At 39.9% G+C, this 20,223-nt stretch overlaps 1 protein-coding gene across 3 annotated transcripts in view; it reads right to left on the reverse strand.

Moving 5' to 3' along the window:
* Positions 1 to 20,223, reverse strand: part of ATG4A (autophagy related 4A cysteine peptidase) — a 54,806-nt gene that overhangs the window by 17,240 nt on the left and 17,343 nt on the right. For all 3 annotated transcript variants that reach the window (XM_069463112.1, XM_069463111.1, XM_069463110.1), the window contains exon 2: positions 2,286 to 2,396. In XM_069463112.1, the coding sequence (XP_069319213.1) occupies positions 2,286 to 2,396 (111 nt within the window). The remainder of the gene's footprint in view (positions 1 to 2,285; positions 2,397 to 20,223) is intronic.

Consider the following 20,223-nt stretch of genomic DNA (forward strand, 5'->3'; position numbering starts at 1 on the left):
TCAAATTAAATCACCATATCTCATCTAAAAATACCTGCCTTTGACTTCTGAGCCAGTAGCAAACCTAATTTCAAATAACCAGTCAATTCCATCATTATGAGGCTAGGGAAATTCATAGGAAACCCAATCTCATTTTAGCCAAATAATTTCGGTATTCCCACCCCATCACCATCTTTGTTTTGACCAGAGCTATTTGACTGCTCCAGTGATGTTGGGTGGTTCCTGTCCCCTTCTTACTGAGCTTCATGGCCCTTGAAGGAACTACTGCTGGGGTCATGGCCAAAAGACAAGGAATAGGAAAATTAAGGATCCTAGATAACCCACTAACAGGGCAATGAGCCCTTCCCTGAATGATGGTGGTTGGTTGGATCTCGTGTCAGTACCCATTGTCTATTTTTTAAAACCAGGAAGGGGGTGGTTTGTTTGTGTGTGTGTATATATTTGACTAAAAAGAAAATGTCCCTGCTAAGCAAATTAAGTATGTGAGAAATGTATTCATAGTACCAAGTACAACTGGCATTTATAATCTAAATGGATATATAACATCACAAATGTTTTTGTGACTTTGTTCAAAGCATGCTTTCTTGGATTTTCTGACATAAATTTACTTTAATGGCTGTGAATATAGCTTCCACATTTCCATCTGTACTTAGATGTGGTTCTGTCTTTCTTAGTCATCTCTCTCCCCCTCTTCAACAATACATTCATATTTATATTCTGTATAGAACTTACAGTCATTGCACTTTAAAAGAAGAAAGGGAAATGCAATTTTAGCCAATGGTTTTTATTTTCTCTTTTCCATTTTCTTTGAGCAAATCAGAAAGTTGAGCTGCTGGATTTTCCCTGTCCTCCATGCCCCCAGTGCATAGGACACTTTGGGAAGCAGATGTATAAGAATAAGACTTCTGGAGTCATACTCTGCCTAGGTTGAAACCCTGACTCTGCTACTTACCAGCTGTGTGACGTTGTTATTTAACCTCTCTGAGCTTCAGTTTTCCTCATACATAAAATGGGGAGAATGATAGTACCTACTTCATTGAGTTGTGAGTATCCAACAAGAATAATGCACATAAGGTGCTTAGATGGTGCCTGGTACATAGTTAGCCTGTGACAAATCCTAGCTGTTATCATATACCCATCCTCTCAAATGTTCATACCCCTCACTCCTGCCTCTGACAGTTCTCTGCCTTCCTGTGTGGCCTTATGCTGGGGAAGTTGTGTGGACATTTTAATAAGAATTTCACTTTGAAAGGCATTTCCCAATTGAACATTTGAATATGGGTGGATTTGGCAATCGGGGGATTCCTGTTTTCAAGGAATGTAGAACTAGAAGAGATCCTCTCCAGTAGGCACATTTGAAGTAAGAGTGAAGGAAGTTAAGACCCAGAAAGAGAAAGTTAGGAGAAGAGTCTGAATACAAAAGGTCTCCTAATTGCTGGCTCCTAGGCTGTCTCCGCTAGTCACAATTCTCCAATCAAAATAATGAAACCAAACTCAGGAGGAGCTGGACAATGCCTAACTTCCTCTCTTGCCTTTTGATCGGCTTCTTCCTGTTCCTGACTCCATGCTAAGGCCTCTGAAGAGGATCTCTCCTGAGAAACATCCAAATTTCACAGCTGCCTCTTTCTGGGTGCTGGGTCATTAGTAGTTTCAGGTTAAAAATCTTTCTCATTCTAAAAGAATGTAATGGCAAGGAAGACAAAAAAAGCAAGCCTCCTTTCCATCTAGCTGCAGTGGCTAAAAGTTCTATACAAAATCAGAATAAATTGAGACAGTGTTACAGTCAGCAAAACAAATCTAAAACATAAGAAAAACTTCTCGGGTCTGCCATTGTTTCTGACAGCCATGGGTTGTGAAGTCCCTGGGTGTTTTTATCTAGCCAGACAAGGATGTGAAAGGAGTAAGAAATATGTAGCCTCTTCACCAAAGGCCAGAGACTGGTTAGTGATACTAGGAGTGGGTCCATGTTTTTTGAAACCCAAGGCTTCTAGAATTTGAGGGTTCTCCTTTAAGGAAAAGAATAAAAATATAATACTTTTGAAAATTGTACAAAAACCTATAACTGCATAACACACTGCTAGGCCCTCTCAGGGTCTTGGAAGGGGCCCATGCAAGGAAGAGACCTGAGGTTTAAGCTCCTTTGGCTTAAGGTAAATCCACCTCGGGGTTGCGTTAACATTTATCAAGGCAATGATCTGCCAACCCATGGAGAAAAAAGTACAGGCCCTTAACCTCAGGCACCCACCTCATTTGGGTTCTCACGGACAAATGCAACCAAACCTTACCCGTTTTAAGGAGATGCTGCTTCCCCAAGATCCATACCAGCTCATCTGTATCTGAATATTCTTCTAGGTAGTCAGTGAAAATAGTAATCTGGTTTTCATACTTGGATAAAACTGAAAGAAAAGGAAAGAAACTTAAGCAAAATTTAATAGAAGGGGCTTGCTCCTGTGGTTGACTGATTATTACATTTGCCTGGAAGGTGAAAGGTCATCAGCATGAATGTAATGGGAGCAAATCCTTTTCCTTGAGGAACAAAGACACTCACAAAACCTAAAAATCTTTTAGCAGAGGGATTTCCTCTTGACTGTCTCTTTTGAGCTTCCCTTTCTCAAGGTCCCATTTAACACCATCTCTGAAAAGTCATTTGGCCACAGTTACTTCAAAACTCCCCCTGCCATGGGACCTTCTTTGTAAATAGCCAACTATCTAGCTTCTCCTAGCAGGAGTATATCAAGGTGATACAATAATACCTGCATACCTAACTCCTGCCTACATCACAGGGAGTATCGTGTGGTTTGTATTGTGAGGTTTCTAGTGGCCAGTGGCTTAGAAGGGGCTGTGACAAGCCTGAAAGATTGTACAACTGTGAAAATGGTAATATTTTAGCTGGAAGACCAGATGTTTTTATAGTATGTTTATTTGCCATTTTATTCCCATGTGGCTTCTGCAAAGAAGGCTCTTGAGGCTGAGATAAATATAACTTGTTCTTGGGATTGACAAATGACTATTGCAATATAAGACATATATATTTGGTCTCTATCCCTGCTTTCTGGCACAGAGCTCCTAAAACCCTTGTTATTTCCTGAGCAATAGTGATGCTAGGTGTATCTTTTGTTCTAACATTTGATCTTTGATCCTGGTTCCTGACATAGAGTTCCTAATCCCTTGGAATTTCCTGGGTGTTAGGAGCATCTTTTTTCCTAAAGAGACATCTCTTGGTGGGCTCCTGGATGGGGCTGGTCATCAGAAAGACCGAGCCATGATTAGAAGCTTGGAACTTTCAGCCCCACCTCTCCCCTATCCGCTAGAAAGGGGAGAGGGGCTGGAGATTGAGTCAAAAATCGATCATGCCTACATGATGAAGGTTCATAAAAATCCCTGAACTACAGGGTTTGCAGAGCTTCCAGGCTGCTGGACATGTGGAGGTGCCCAAAGGATGGCGTGCCTGGAGAGGGTGTGGAAGTTCCACACCCCCTCCCACGTGCCTTGCCCTATGCATCTCTTCATCTGGCTGTTCATCTGTATGCTTTGTAATATCCTTTATAATAAATGGGTAAAGATAAGTAAAGTATGTGAGTTCTGTGAGCCATCCTAGCAAATTATGGAACCCAACGTATAGCTGGTTGGTCAGAAACACAGAAGCACCTGGGACTTCTGACTGACATCTGAAGTAGGGACAGTCTTGTGAGACTGAGCCCTTAACCTGTGGGATCTGGCTCTAACTCCAGATAGACACTGCCAGAATTAAATTAAACTATAGGACACACTGATGGTGTCTGCTGGAGAACTGGTTGGTATGTGGGGAGAAACCTTCACACATCTGGTATCAGAAGCGTTGAGTGTAGAGTTTGAGAGTAGAAAAAATAGTTTTTTCTTTCTATCTCATACAAATATGGTTATCTCTCAAGATAAAGTAGCCAAAAGAAAAAGTAGAATTAAACCTCATTAGTTCACAGGCCACACTTTCAGATCTCATGATCATGTATTATAATATGGGAGGAGTTGAAATTCAAATTCACACTTGGACCACCTGCGGGGAAAATGTCTACTAAAAGACTCAGGACTGACTTATGAAGGGGTCCTATCTCTAACATTCTTTGTAAATAATTTTCAGAGAGAAATAATATATATATATATTTTGAGACAGAGTCTTGCTTTGTTGCCCCGGCTAGAGTGCCGTGGCGTCAGCCTAGCTCACAGCAACCTCAAACTCCTGGGCTCAAGCAATCCTTCTGACTCAGCCTCCCGAGTAGCTGGGACTACAGGCATGCACCACCATGCCCGGCTAATTTTTTCTATATATTTTTAGTTGTCCAGATAATTTCTTTCTATTTTTTAGTAGAGACGGGGTCTCACTCTTGCTCAGGCTGGTCTCGAACTCCTGAGCTCAAACAATCTGCCCGCCTCAGCCTTCCAGAGTGCTAGGATTACAGTTGTGAGCCACCACGCCCGGCCGAGAAATAATACTGTAGGCAGTAAATAAATTTCCAAGCCAGTCCACAAAAGCCTATTTTAATCTGTAACAAGAAAAATTAAATTGATAGTATATTTCACAGCTTATGGTGTTATTTCTATGAGAAAATGTATCTCAAGTTCAAAGCTAAGACATTCAACACACACATTCTCTCAATGCTTGGAGGCTCCTCAGCCCCTGTCGAAAGGAGAGCACAGAGAGAGCAGGGGTCCTTTTTGTGTGTAGCTACAAGTAGCTGCAGAGATTCTCTCAAAGTGGTTTCTAGAAGCCCTATGGGTAGAGTTTCCTGTGCAAATGGCATTGTGGGATATGTCTAATTCACTCAAAAGGACAAACTGTTTTGTTTTGTTTTGTTTTTTCCCTAAGGCAGGAGCACGTTGTTTTCATAGAAATCAATGCTCCTAAATATAAATGAGTCTTTTCTGATCATAAAAACTACTCAAAATATTTTGTTGGAAGTTGAAGTTATAATTTGTACAAGCACTTCTAGAAACACAGCTAACCTGGGATAGTGCGTAACTTGAACCATACTATAGAATTTCAATCATTCAGGAGTTTAAGTGGTCTTTCTCCTCAATATGTTTTAATTATTAAAATTATAGTCCCTGCAGTGTTTCAAACCTAAAGAAGTCAGAAATGAAACAGCCGTTTCATTCCTCAGTGAAAATCCATCACTACCAAATCTGCCAGGGAGACTGGATCGTCTTAACCTCTCTGCTGCTGGCCTCAGCCCCTGGCCCATGCCCAGGAAATACCAGTCTAAAAATGATCGCCCAGGTCAGGCCATCCCCAGGAGGTGGTGGATCGAGGCGGGGTAAATCACACTATGTACCTCCTCACCCTACCCTCTACCTCACGCAGGCGGGAGAAATCAGTTTAAAATGAACATCCACTGTAGCCTAGAAAGAGAAAGAAAATCAGAATATAAGTAGCTTGAGAGGAGTGTGGGAAAAGGGCAACCTCTCTGGCATTGCCCTGGTAGGGGTGAGGAAGGGTGGTATTGGATGAATGTACAGCATGTATGCATATAAGCCTTGGGTCTTTTTTTAGTACTGGCCGAAAAAAACCATTTCTCTATCGCCAACCCTGTCTCAGTGAGTCACTGCCCAGCTATCTGGTCAAATTAGTACAGCCTGTTAAAGCCTGTGACAACTGCCTGCTTCGTTTGGGATGGCTCTGACCAAAATGGTAGCCAAAGAATTTGTCTCTTGCTCTTTACTCCCTCTCAGGCCTAACTAGGCCAGCAAGAAGATCATTACAGTCTCTGTTCTTGGTTCTCCTCTTAGAAGACAGATGCAAGGTGCCAGGCCACAGCCAGCCTGAGTCAAAGCTACATGTATGGAACAAATGAAAGGCAGAATAGAAGATGGAATTAACAGAAGCAAAGAGCAGTGACATGGGGAGATTATGTACAAGGGGGTCCGGGGAGGAGCAGGTCCCACACAGGGAGAACTCAGACTGCTGAAGACGCAATCTAGGAAGTGGTCGAGGTGCAGAAGTGAAATCTCATTTCTAACACAATTACTTCTGACTGGCAGTGATCCTTTTTTTAAAAAAAAAATCCACCAACTACTTTTGTCTTGCCTGAAAAAATTTAAAAAACAGGCATTAGCCTGACATAAGTTCCCTGCCCTTTCAGCCTGTTTAAAGAGACAGGGACTGTACAGGCAAAGTTACAAATATGCAACTTGCTGGACCAAGAATTAGCTTCTACAAGGTCTCAGGGACAACAACCTTCACCCTGTTCCATTGTACCTTAATAAAAATTATCGTACTGAAGTCTCTGCTGGGTTAACTTAGTGGCAAGCTAATAATTGGACAAAGATTTCCTTAAACTGGAATCAAAAAGTCCCCAGTCTTGGCCAAGGGGCTCTGTGTACATGTTGGGGCATGTCTTCAACACTCAGCCGAGCAGTTGATAGCTCTGCCTTTGGCTTCACTTTCTGCTTGTGCAGGGCTCGAGATCAGCCAGAGGGAATGCTCAGGGCCTAATCAGGTCTTTCCTGAGCATGTGCACAACCCTGGGAATGCACACAGCCCTATGCATGCATGTGGTCTTCTAGATTCCCAGGAATATGCCCAAGCTTTTCAAAGCCCCAAGGAATCTCATTCCTTAGCTTTTCCTTTTTTAAGCTTTTTGGTTAGCTGGAGATGTTATCCACTGCCTCAGGCAGCTGATAAGTTAATTGATTGCCTCTAGCGGTTTTCAAAGAAAAATACCCTGAGGAAAAAAGGCTTTGTGCAGCTCTGAGTCAGGTCAAATAAATAGTCTTGCAAGTGGGGTCTTCCTGGGAACCGCTGGACAGATCAAATAATGACACTAGAAATGAGGCCTTAAAAGAGCTCTAACCCCATTCTGTCTCCTCTGGGGGCTGCCAGGCTACTGCTTTTCCCAGTGATTTTCAAGGCTACTGCAGAGGGAGCAAGGGATGGGAATAGAATGATTTAAAACACCACAAAGCTCACCGTTCTTAACAACATGCTCCCTGGATTGCTGCAAACCTTTAGTTAATTTCCAGAGTTCTGACAAAAGTTGATTTTGACCATTTCTGCCCATTTTTTTTTTCATTACTATTATGGAGAGATTTTTCAGAGGTCCTTACTCTGCCATTTTTGCTGATGTCTTACTTTAACAATATGTTTTCCAGCAGTTGACTACATTTCTAAGTGTTATTTTGGAAAATTGCAAGTAAATGAGAAAAATTCCTTTGAGAAACAATTTTTCTGATAGGGCTTAACAAAGACACTTATACATCAAGGTTCCTAAACTCTGTGGGGATTGTGCTAAAGAAACACTACAAACTCTATAAGTGAAATCAAAAGGCTACAGAATCTCAGGGCCAGAAGGGGCCTGAGATATAAGGTAACTTCCTTGTAGGTCACCAAATTCTAACAGCATGCCAGAACACTGCTATTTCCAAAACAGTCTTCTCAGCAATACATACATATTTAACATATAGTCAGATCACATCTGCTAAAACACAGGAAAATGTCCATAAGGGGATAGGTATGGTCATGGCTGAATATTCATTTGTATTTCATCCCATAAACTTTATAGAGTACCTACTATGTATTAAACATAAAGGATAAAACATCAGTGAAATACAGCTTCCATCTTCCAAAAGCTCTCTTTTTCTTCTTCTTCTTCTTTTTTTTTTTTTTTTTTTTTTTTTTTTGTGTGTGTGTGTGTGTGTGTGTGGCATTGTGGCATGATCATAGCTCACTGCAACCTTGAACTCTTGGGCTCAAGGGATGCTCCCGCCTCAGCTTCCCAAATAGCTGGGACTATAGATGGGCACCACCATGCCCAGCTGATTTTTCAATTTTTTGTAGAGACAGGGTCTTGCCATGTTACCCTGGCTGGTCTCAAACTCCTGGCCTCAAGTGATCCTTCTGCCTTAGCCTCTGAAAGTGTTGGGATTACAGGTGTGAGTTACCATGCCCAGCCCTCCAAAATCTTTTTAATCAAGTGGAGAGGATGGGTCTGTAAATAACTAAAAAGAATTATAGTAAACGGAAAAAAAAATAGTAACGTAGAAGGCAAGGGGAAGAAAGGAAATAAATACAGTAATTAATTCCAATGGGGGGAGGGTGAATGGTTCTTCTACAACATAAAAAAGGTGGCATCAGAGTTGAGCCTTAATGGAAATAAGATATAAGTGGTAAGGGGGATGGGAGGAAATTCCTGGTTGAGGGAACACCAAAAGGACTTGGCAAGCAACTGAGAGTGGGGTGGGGCTGGGGAGAGTGAGAAAGAGAGAGAGTCAAAAATAACTTGCAGTTTTCAAGTGTGGGTGATGAAATGGTGGCAGAAAAACATGGGGGTGGGTAGAGAGATAATAAGCTTGGTCTAGCCAGAACCTGTCCGACTCATGGATTTGGTTGACAAAGCGAGTAGAGGTTTTTAAAAAAGTGAGAGGGAAGTCAACCTGCTTTTGAAGACAGGCATGGTAGATGTCAGGTTAATTAGCAAAGCCTAGGAAGGCAGGACACCCAGAAGACCAAAGCTCTGGCCCAGCCTACAATGTGCCTTCATCTCTTTCCTCCTGGGCTCACTTACCACCCTGTTTGTCCCCAGCCTCTGCTCACCTGGGCACAAGCCCTGCCCCATCTTCATTTGCCTTCCTCCCTGTACCCTGCTCTTCCGACAACCAAGAACTTAGAAAGCAGAAGACTGGGCAACAATTCTTAGCATTTCAAGTGGATTTTCACATTCAAAACTGTAAGTTTTCTTGAATGTACTCAGCAAGTCACACCCTAGCAATGCTAGTTTATGAAATAATGCAAAAGATGTGAATGATTTGTCTACAGACCAGTATAAACTTTGACTCCCTAAGAGAACAGTGTCATTTTCAGACTTAGATTAGAGAATCTTAACCAGAGGGTTATCATTCAGGTAGAGAAGACTTATGAGATTCTGTTTAACTGACTAGTGTGGGGGGGGGTGGAGCACAGGAGGCTGCACCTGATATATTTCAGGGCAAGTCAGCAAAGGAATAAAGGTCAAGTTGGCAAGGGACCACTGTTAAGTGACAAGGCCCTTTGGTTTTCAGCTAGAAAAATCAATCGGGCCCCACAAATATGCAACCTTTTATAGGGATAACTTGGTCTCACAAAACAGAACATTTCTTAAAGATCCCACTGGCAAATAGAATGCAGAATTGGGCTATTTCTGTGTTTCCTTTAAAGTGATGCTTTTGAAAAGTTTATTGCCTTTTCAAGTGTGTTATTGTTATTGTTGTTTTCACTTAGGGACAAACTGCTGCCTATTGTCTGCTGACTGAAGTGCCTTTGGAAACATCCATGAGGAAATGGGATTCCATGCACAAACTGGTCAGGAATGCACCTGACACATAGCCCACTGCACCTTCAAAGTGCTGCCTCTTTTTGCTTTTAATAAGATAACTCTGCTCTTTTTGGAGACAGAGATTTTTCAGAAGAACAAAAAGAGACTAGCTTTGAGAGGATAGTCTAAATACCTGTGTGAAAAAAGGCACTGTTCAGAACATACCACGTTTGTAAAGGATACCATCTTTGTTGATAAGGCATAAAGAGAGGGTAGCACACTGGACATATAGATGGAGAAAAATATTTAGTTGGCTATATAATTCAAGGCTTGAGGTGCTTTTTCCACAAACTAAGAGGAGCATCACCTTGATTCTTCATCAATAGGTTTCTTTGTTCTTAAGAATCAACCTGCTATTTAGTTGTCCCTGAGTAATTGGAGGAAAGCATGATTGTGTCCCCAAGAGGGGAAGTTTCACACTTGTGCTACTGCCAAGTCATGCAGTGGGTCAAAAGTAAGACTCCGTGGTACTGTGTCTTTGATTTTAGACAGTAAAACCAAACTAAAAAGCAGCAATACTCAAATACTAAGCTCATGGTTCATGTAGGAATCAAGACACCATTACAATATTTAGTCAAAATGACTAGTATGTCAACTGATTTTTCTTGAATATCCAGCATGGTGAGGAGTAGGAGGAAAAGGAAGTGGAAGAAACACCTCCACCCCTCTTGGAAACAGCTCGAGTCTAGGAACCCCCAAATTTGAGTTCTAGTCCCATCCTACCACTTAACTTGCTATGTGATCTTGGAGAACCTACTATGCTTCTCTGGGCCTCAGACTCTCCATCTATAAAATGAGCAGTGTCTTTTTCAAGTAGCAGATCATAATTCATCAGTGAGCTGTAAAATCTATGTAGTGGGTTGTAATTAGCATTTTTTTAAAAATGAAATTGAATAGAACAGAAAATATTAGAATATATTGCATATAATAAGGATAGTATTGCTTCAGGAAACCTGTTTGTGTATAGAAAAACCAAGTTGCAGTGTAAAATGTATTTTTCATTGTGTTGTGATCAAAAAAGCTAGAAAGCCACTGGTATAGACCTACACTGTATAATACAGTAGCCACTAGCCACATGCAGCTATTTAAATTAATTAAAATTAAAGACAATTAAGAATTCAGTTCCTCAGTTGCACTAGCCACATTTCAAGCACTCAATAGCAACATGTGGTTAATGGCTACTGTATTGGACAGCAGAGATAGAGAACAGTTTCACCATCTCAGAAAGTTTGATAGAACAGTTCTATTCCAAAGGCTTTCCTGTGGTTCTATAGCAGGGGGAGGTGGGGAGGGTTGTTAGGAGGAGTACTGTAAACCTTAGGAAGAGATGATGGGTCCACTTGACTCTCTCTTAAGAGAGTCTGTATGTGAATCTCTAAATAAATGAACCAACAATTATTTATTAAGTTCCAAACTTGGTTCCCTGAGGAATACAGGGGAAGCATCCTCATATACACTCATTAAATGTTAACTGAACCAGCTAAGGAATCATAAAATCATGATCTAATTAAACATATCAGTCTTCTGTGAAAGAAAGAGCTAATAAAAAAAGGCAATGTATGGGCAAGTGTTGATAATAACTAAGTGCTGGCCAGGCGCGGTGGCTCACGCCTGTAATCCTAGCACTCTGAGAGGCCGAGGCAGGTGGATCATTTGAGCTCAGGAGTTCGAGACCAGCCTGAGCAAGAGTGAGACCCCCATCTCTACAAAAAATAGAAAGAAATTATATGGACAACTAAAAATATATAGAAAAAATTAGCCGAGCATGGTGGCACATGCCTGTAGTCCCAGCTACTTGGGAGGCTGAGGCAGGAGGATCGCTTAAGCCCAGGAGTTTGAGGTTGCTGTGAGCTAGGCTGATGCCACGGCACTCTAGCCTAGGCAACAGAGTGAGACTCTGTCTCAAAAAAAATAAAAATAACTAAGTGCTGTCGAAACTCAGAAAAGGAGGAAATCAAGGAGCATTAGACTCATCAGGGAAGATTTCAAGGAGGAAGTAGGATTTGAACTAATCCTTAAATTATTGCTTAGATTTGGATAAGTAGAGGTAAGCGGGGAGAATATTCCAGATGAAGGGAACACCATACTTATATATACATTGGAGAGGGGGTAGGTTCTGGGGGATATTGGGAAATCAGATCAGAGGGGTGGCATGGTACTATATTGTGGAAGGTGTAAAGCCAACCAGTAGAGCCAAACTCTCAGTAAAGCTAGTGACAGTTTTCAAAGCGCTTTCACATGATCATGGAGACAGCCCCTTGAAAGAGGCAGGACAGGGACCAGTACCTCCATTTTAGAGTTCAAGAAATTGAGTTGAGTCTCAGAGAGGTGATGTCTTGCCCATGGTCTTATAGCTAATGAGCAGTATAACCAGGATTCGAATGCAGTTAATCTTACACTCTATCCAGTATTCTTCCCACTACATGTTGCTGTTACAATAAAAGCTAGATTCAAGGCACAGGAGACAAGGAGACCAATGAGAAAGTTGTTGTAATAATCCAGGCATAAAGTGTTGAAGGCCTGGCCTAAAGTGGCAAGAAACCAGATGCTCTGGTTATATAACATACTATAAAACAAACTGACAATGCAGTACCCACTGTTTACGGGGGAGAATAAGAGTAGACAGTCTGAGGTTAGAACACTACAGTTATGTTTAACTGGAAGCGATCTAAACTACCCCAAAGGAATAAATATTAACAATATAATTCATATACTGCGTCTGGATTTTTCCAGACAGTTAAAGGCAATGTATTGGACACGGTTCCTAAGCAAGCAACACTTTATATGTCTATGCATTCTTATGAGGCATTTCTGTCTTGGTAGTGTTTCTTTTTTCCCCTGTCATTTTCAATTTCCATTTCTCAGAACTAATTGGTCATATGATCTGTTACCACATCTAGATTTCCAGTGAGAAAAGACTGGTGCAAAAAGGTCAAAGAGCTAAAAGCCTTCGGGTTTTTCCACACTATTTAGTAAAACTATAAGCTTAGTAATTAATTAGTTAATAATGATTTACTAAGAAGATACTAAGATATGCCATTACCAGAATAATTTTAAGGGATCTCTCTGCTGGTGTCACTAAACTGCTCAAAAATTTCCATGAGCTTCCAAGGCTGGTCCACCTGATAGGAATCAAATACAAACTCATCAACTTGGCATTTAACTTGGCCTTTTCCAATAGGGCCACTTCCTACGTTTCCAGCTGTTTCCCACTGCTCATTACCCCTTCATTATATCTATTTAGTCTTTTCATCCAAAAGAAGCCACACAATATGTTGGAGATGCTTATCTTTGCTCCTTCACATCCTACTTGCCCTTAAGTCCTCCCATAAATATTACTTTTTTAATGAATCTTTTTTCAATTTTCCCAACAAGACGTACTTGCTCCTTCTTCTAAATCTCCATAGTCCTTTTATGGCACTGAGCACTTTGTGTTCAGGTTATTGTTATTTGCAGACACAGCATGTCTGCTATTGAAATGAACTCCTTAAAGTCTCAGTCCACGTAGCGTTCATCTCTGTATCTCCTACAGTTCTGGTCACAGTGCCTTGCAATAAGGCATCCTCTTAGGTTGAATGTTTATTGGATGGATGGGTACAATGCAAAAAGTCTAAAAGCTGGTTTATATGTCATCTGAATGACAATTTAACAATCCTTTACTGAGTGCCTACCATGTGACCAGCACTGTGCTAGGCCCTGGGGATAGCAACATATCTTAGTAATTTTGCATCTAATGGGAAGAAAGAGGGATGGAAGAGTTCATTTTGATACAGCGTGTCTGGACAGGGAGCTAAGGGAGCACAGAAGGGGTTCATCTAAGCCAATCTGGGGCACAGAGGAGGCTGTGGATAGAAAGCTGATGGCATCATTCAGTCTTAAAGAATGAGTGAAAGTTAAGGGAATCAGGCAGAGAATGGACATTCCAGGCAGGGGAAACTTGTAACAAAATGTGAAGGGCTAAGAGACTGTGGAATAGCGATGCTGTGTGGATCCTGGCAAGGGTTGATGTTGGAGACGCAGGCAGGGACAGGGGATGCTGGCTTTGGCCGGCTTGATAAGGATTCTGGACTTAACACAGGCTTCAATGAGCCCCTAAAGGTTTTCAAATACAACCAGAACTAAGTCTAGGCAGTCTGCTATTTGCAGAACAGAAGTGGTGCGCCAAGTAATTGCTTATAAAGCAAATCCTAGTTTTTTGGACATTCATTATCAAATTAAATTCTGTTTAAAAAACAAAGACTGGAAGTAACTATCTTTGTTGAGGAGGAGGTCTTGTGGCATGCTAAATGCTACACCACCACGGGAAAAATACGGAGCCTTTCCAGGAAGAGGACTCTTCATTTGGAACACTTGCCCAGTTTATTCCTTGGTTTAAAACCACCTCACCCTCTTCTCAGACCACAGAAATTTTTCCCATCCCCTTTCAACATCACACTTCATTAGTGAATGCTGCCAGCAGACATATGATGTTTAAAAATTCTTTACCTTTGAAGTCATGTAAAACTGTACTGTCAGAGTTAAGTTTTTGGATTACATAAAATTACACGTGTACCTTCACTTTCAAAACAAAAGATTTATTCCAAGTTAATCCTCAGGCAAATTTCTGTAATGTGAACTTGATTTTTTGATGTTATTTTATGATTATTTGAGCCCATGTTGCCCAGGAAAAGACAATTTGATCCCATCCAAAAAAGATACAGCTTGCAATTAAATGGCTCCTCATCCCTGATGTGCACCCTATGTACCAGACACCAAGAAAATAAATATCTCCTCATAAGCACGAAAGACCCAGCCCACTGACTGAAGCAAAACTACTCTCTAAAGTATGACAGGCAGGGAATCTTGACCTGCTAAACAATACAGATCTATTTTCATCTCCAACAGTGACTTCATAAAGTGGGTTTTCTTATAAGATGCTCAGCCATCGGTTTCTTTATTAAGACTTTTCTAAATTAAAATGTTTTTTATTGCACCTACCCTAGCAATTCCACTCCTAGGTTTACATCCAAGAAAAATGAGTGCTTATGTCCATGGAAATATATGGTCAAAAATGTCCATAGCAGCTTTATTCATGATTTCTAAAACCTAGAAACAACCCCAAATGTCCATCAACAGGGGAATGAATAAAAAAATATATGATGTATCATACTTGGCAATGCTATACAGCAATGGAAAACAACTGAATCTCACAGACATTATGGTAAACAAAGGAAGCCAGACATAAAATAACACATGCAGTATGACTCTATTTATATAAAGTTTGAAACCAGGAAAAACTAATCCATGATGATAGTGGACAGAATAGTTGTTACCCTTGGGGGGGTGTTGGCTGGGAGGAGGCAAGAGAAAACCTTCCAAGGGGCTAGAGATGTCTGTATCTTTGATATGGGTAGAGTTTACACATACATAAAATTTCATTGAACTGTGCACTTAAGATTTGTGGACTTTACTGTCTGTAAGTATACCTTAATTAACGAAAAAAGAAAATGGTAAGTCTCTATACTAGATTTATTTTTGGTATAGACTGGCAATATAGATCAAAATTATGCTAACCACAAAATGTTCCTTTGTTATGAGGAGTAGAGACATAGTTTGGAATTTGTCTCACCCCTCTGTACATACACACACATTAAATCTAAGTGCAAGCAGTTAGGGCCCTCAGATATTACCTATAAAGCTAATTTATTAGATTTTTCCATTTATAGTATTCCAAAATGCTATCTATATTTACAGATTCACTTTGACTACAAATTCACAAACTTATTAATTGTTCTTTTCTACTATAGTATTAAGTGGTCTTCACCAGAGAAATATCTTGGATTTGTTAAAAATGTTTTTTAATTGGGAGGTCATTAGGCTGAGATGGCTCCAGTGCCTTTGGTTCCTACTTAAGTAAACCAATAACCAACTCACTGTAAACAGTAAAATGTAACTTAACTTTAACCAATCAGAAACCACCACCTAACCTCTAACTAGAGACTTTATCAATCAGACACTGCCAATTAACCTCTAACTAGGGACTTTCCACTTTAACCAATCAAATATTTCCTTTGTTTTACTTCTGTGAGCACCTTATAAGTTTTCCTGTTACATCCCCACTGTGGAGTCATACCACTTGTGGTTTGGTGCTGCCCTATTCATGAATTGCTGTCTGCTCAAATAAACTCTTTAAAATTTTAATGTGCCTAAGTCTATCTTTTTACAAATTAATTCCCCAAATCTTTTTGAAAGAAAGCATAGTAGACTGAATATAATGCTGGCCAGCTAATTATGAGAGTTGGCTTCTATTTCTGCTCTGCCTTGCACTTCCAAGTCACTTTGGACTGGTCTTTTAAGCTCTCTAAGATTTCCTTTCCTCATCCATAAAATAGAGATAATTCCTCATGGGGCTGTAGCAAGGATCAAATAAGAAAATGAGGCCGGGCGCGGTGGCTCACGCCTGTAATCCTAGCACTCTGGGAGGCCGAGGCGGGTGGATCGCTCAAGGTCAGGAGTTCGAGACCAGCCTGAGCGAGACCCCGTCTCTACTAAAAATAGAAAGACATTGGCCGGGCGCGGTGGCTCACGCCTGTAATCCTAGCACTCTGGGAGGCCGAGGTGGGCGGATCGTTTGAGCTCAGGAGTTCGAGACCAGCCTGAGCAAGAGCGAGACCCCATCTCTACTAAAAATAGAAAGAAATTATATGGACAGCTAAAAATATATATATAGAAAAAATTAGCCGGGCATGGTGGTGCATGCCTGTAGTCCCAGCTACTCGGGAGGCTGAGACAGGAGGATCGCTTGAGCTCAGGAGTTTGAGGTTGCTGTGAGCTAGGCTAACGCCACGGCACTCACTCTAGCCTGGGCAACAGAGTGAGACTCTGTCTCAAAAAAAAAAAAAAAAAAAAAAAAGACATTATATGGAAAACTAAAAATCTATATAAAAAAATTAGCCGGGCATAGTGGCGCATGCCTGTAGTCCCAGCTACTTGGGAGGCTGAGGCAGTAGGATCGCTTAAGCCGAGGAGTCTGAGGTTGCTGTGAGCTAAGCTGACGCCACGGCACTCACTCTAGCCTGGGCAACAGAGTGAGACTCTGTCTCAACAACAACAACAAAAAAAAAAAAAAAGAAAAAAAGAAAATGGATATGAAAGTACATTATAAACTTTAAAGAAGTATTAATAGGCTCCAAACTAAGTGTTTAATAAGAGCTTGTGCCTGGATGTGGCCAATAAAAAATGATGTACTTAAATTTCAAAGCTTGTACTCAAGTTTCACATATCTTACATTTCACCAGAGAGTCAGGATCAGCAAGTATATTCAAAATCTAACATCTCTGAGAAGTTGAAACAATTTTATTATAAGAAGTACTAAAAATAGACATGTAAAGAAAAATATAATTATTAATAATTCCTTGCTTTTCCCAACTATGACTTTTAGATGCATCTCTAGCCATGTAATATCAATTACATTTAGTTCGCAAATCTAGAACTTTGAAGTGCATCTCCAACACCCATGTTGTGCACATATTGCCACAGTCCTCCTCCCATTCTGAATTTCACAATAACTTCCCCTGAGGACAGCTCCCATTTCTACCCTCTGCCATCAATCATGACCCCTATAACAAAATTTAAAATTACTCCTCACTCTGAACTACTTACTTCTCAGTACCCTAAATACTCCTTGCCAGAGCCCCAAATGGTAGTGCCTTTTCTTGTATCACCTTGTGAAGTTTGTTTCTGTGATGAGAAGAAGTGATATAGGCCAGAATTGCCTTAAAATGCTTCCTGTCACCAACTATTCTTTCCATCAGCCCCAGCAGGAAACCCCCAAGTGGAGAGCCCTGCAGTGTGCAAGGAGCTTGAAAGAAGGAAAAATTAGGGTGATCTGGTTTCAAGGGCCTCAGTAGATCATGTTCCTATAGATTTAGTTTTTAGTCCCACAACTAAGCTCTCTAAGCAAGAGCAAGCCTGCAGATAAACAAACAAAATGGACTAGAGAAGGTAAATCCTGAACCTCTCAGGATCCTTGAAAAGCGTTCCTTTCGAGTGGCATCAAATCCAATCAAGAAGCCTTCATTGAGCCTACACTAAGCTGGATGGGGTGGGGGGTGTATTTTACAAAAGTAGGTTGACAGCAGCGAGAAGGATCAAATGACAAGGAAAGAGACAGAAAATCATAAAAACCTATTATGGATTACACGTACACACACACACACACACACACACACACACGCAGAGACTAAATGTTCTAAGACCATTTAGTATAGGGGCAAACATAAAAAACATTTCAGTAGGCCTTAGAATTATATAAGTATTATAGGATACTGTATTATAGGATAATATAACAACTGATAGTCATAATAATGATCCTCACTCAAAAAAATAAGTTATGTTTCAAATACTCTATTTAAAAAAGTCAGGGGAGTAGAATGTTTTTTAGAGAAATCCAGAGATGGTTAAAATGTTAAAAACTCATGGTGCTTAAATTGGACAAATCATGAGTCATTTGGAAAAACTGGTTATTAACCATACTCTTTTTCCCAGAAAGAGTCAGGCAACTGTGGTTTTACTCTACTTAGTAAGATGAAATGAGTGTTGGTTTATATAGTAAAGATAAGTACTGTAGGAGGCCAGGAAAAGGAGATGAACATTGGGTAAGCATAGTCAGAGAAGGCTGCACAGAGGAAGCAGGGTTCAGGGTTGGGTTTAATTTGATGTTTAATTTGGGTTTAATTTAATCCAAAGCCTGGTGCTGCTTTTCTTGATTGCCACCCTTAGGCATTTCTGCCAGAGTCTCGGGTTCAGAGTCACCATAGAAGACTAGTACTTAGGGAACTTTCATGATAGTGACTAGAGAAAGATGGGAAGCAGACCCTGGTCCCACTCTATTGTAGTATAAAGGAGGCAGCTAAAGCTTCAGTTCCTGAATAAGCAGAGTCTCTGACATAGGCAGCAATTTTTCCAAGTAATAAAGAATTTGTGGTACCAATGAAAGGTACCCCATTCATAGTTCTGTACCCTGACATTATTGGAAAAGCAAGGTTTAACAAAGAATTTTTACTTGGTAGTCAACTTTTATTTAAATATAGAAGTATACCTATGAGAAACTGTAATATAAAACATTGTTGAAATAAATTAAAAGAAGACAAAAACAAATGAAAAGACATCCCTGCTTGTAGATTGGAAGACTTAATATTGTTAAGATGTCTATATCACCCAAAGTGATAGACAGATTCAACGCAATCCCTATCAAAATCCCAATGACATTTTTGCAGAAATAGAAAAATTCATCCTAAAAAAGCCAGAAAAAAATTAAACACTGCATATGAGCTCACACTCATACGTGGAAGCTAAAAAGAGTTGACCTCATAGAAGCAAAAAGTAGAACAGAGGATACTAGAGGCTGGGAAGGGTAGGGGGAAGGAAGGGAAGATTTGTTAAAGGATACAAAATTATACCTAGATAGGAGGGATAAGTTCTATATCACTGTAGGATGATTACAGTTATTAATAGCAATAATGTATTATATAGTTTCAAATAACTAGGAGAATACTGAATGTTCCCAACACAAAGAAATGATAAATGTTTGAGATGATGGATATGCTAATTACCCTAATCTGATCACTATACATTATATGTATCAAAACATTACTATGTAATCCATAAATATGTACAAAGATTATGTGACAATTAAAAATAAAATTAGATTAAAATTAAAAAAAGAAAAATTTATCCTAAAATTCACATGGAATCTCAAGGAACCCTGAACAGCTAAAACAATTTTGAAAAAAAAAAAAAAAGAACAAAGTTGGAGGGCTCAAACTTCTTGATTTCAAAACATATTACAAGGCTACAGTAACAAAATAGTATGGTATAGCATAAAGGCAGACAGGTAAATCAAAGAAATATAATAGAGAGTCCAGATATAAACCCTAACATACGTGGTCAAATGCCAAGACCACTCAATGGGGAAAGAATAGTCTCTTCAACAAATGGTGCTGGAAACACTGGATATCCACATGCAAAAGTATTAAGTTGGACCCTTACTATACACTTTATTCAAAAATTACCTCAAAATGTATTAAAAACCTAAACATAAGACCTAAAACTATAAAATGCCAAAAGACATATGGGAAAAGTTTCATGACATTGGAGTTGGCAATGATTTCTTGGATATGAAACCAAAAGCATAGACAATGAGAGCAAATATAGACAAATGGAACTATATGAAACTTAACAACTTTTGTGTATCAAATAATATAACCAACATAGTAAAAAGGCAACCTACAGAATGGGAGAAAATACTTGCACAACATAGATCTGATAAGGGGTTAATACCCAGACTATATAAAGAACTCCTATAACTCACCAACCAAAAAATAAAAAAAATCAAATAACCTGATTTAAAAATGGGCAAAGAATTGAATAGACAGTTGTTGAAAGATGAAATACAAATGGCCAACAAGAATATGAAAAGATGCTCAACATCCTTAATCTTCAGAGAAATGCAAATCAAAACCACAATCAGATTATCACCTCACACCCACTAGGATGGTCACAGAAAATAACAAGTGTTGGCAAGGATGTGCATAAATTGGAACCCCTGTGCACTGTTGGTGGGATTGTAAAATGCTACAAGTGCTATGGAAAACAATATGGAGGTTCCTCAAAAAATTAAAAATAAAACTACGATATGACCCAGCAATCCCACATCTGGGTATATATCCAAAAGTATTGAAAGCAGGGTCTCAAAGAGATATTTTCACACCCATATTCATAGCAGTATTATTCTCAATAGCCAAAAGGTAGAAGCAACCCAAATGTCCATTGATGGATGAATGGATGAAGAAAATGTGATATATATCAGTCACAAAAAAGATAAGTACCATGTGATTCCACATATATGAGGTATCCAAAC

Source organism: Eulemur rufifrons, chromosome 30, assembly GCF_041146395.1.
Source record: "Eulemur rufifrons isolate Redbay chromosome 30, OSU_ERuf_1, whole genome shotgun sequence".
NCBI classification, from domain to species: domain Eukaryota; kingdom Metazoa; phylum Chordata; class Mammalia; order Primates; family Lemuridae; genus Eulemur; species Eulemur rufifrons.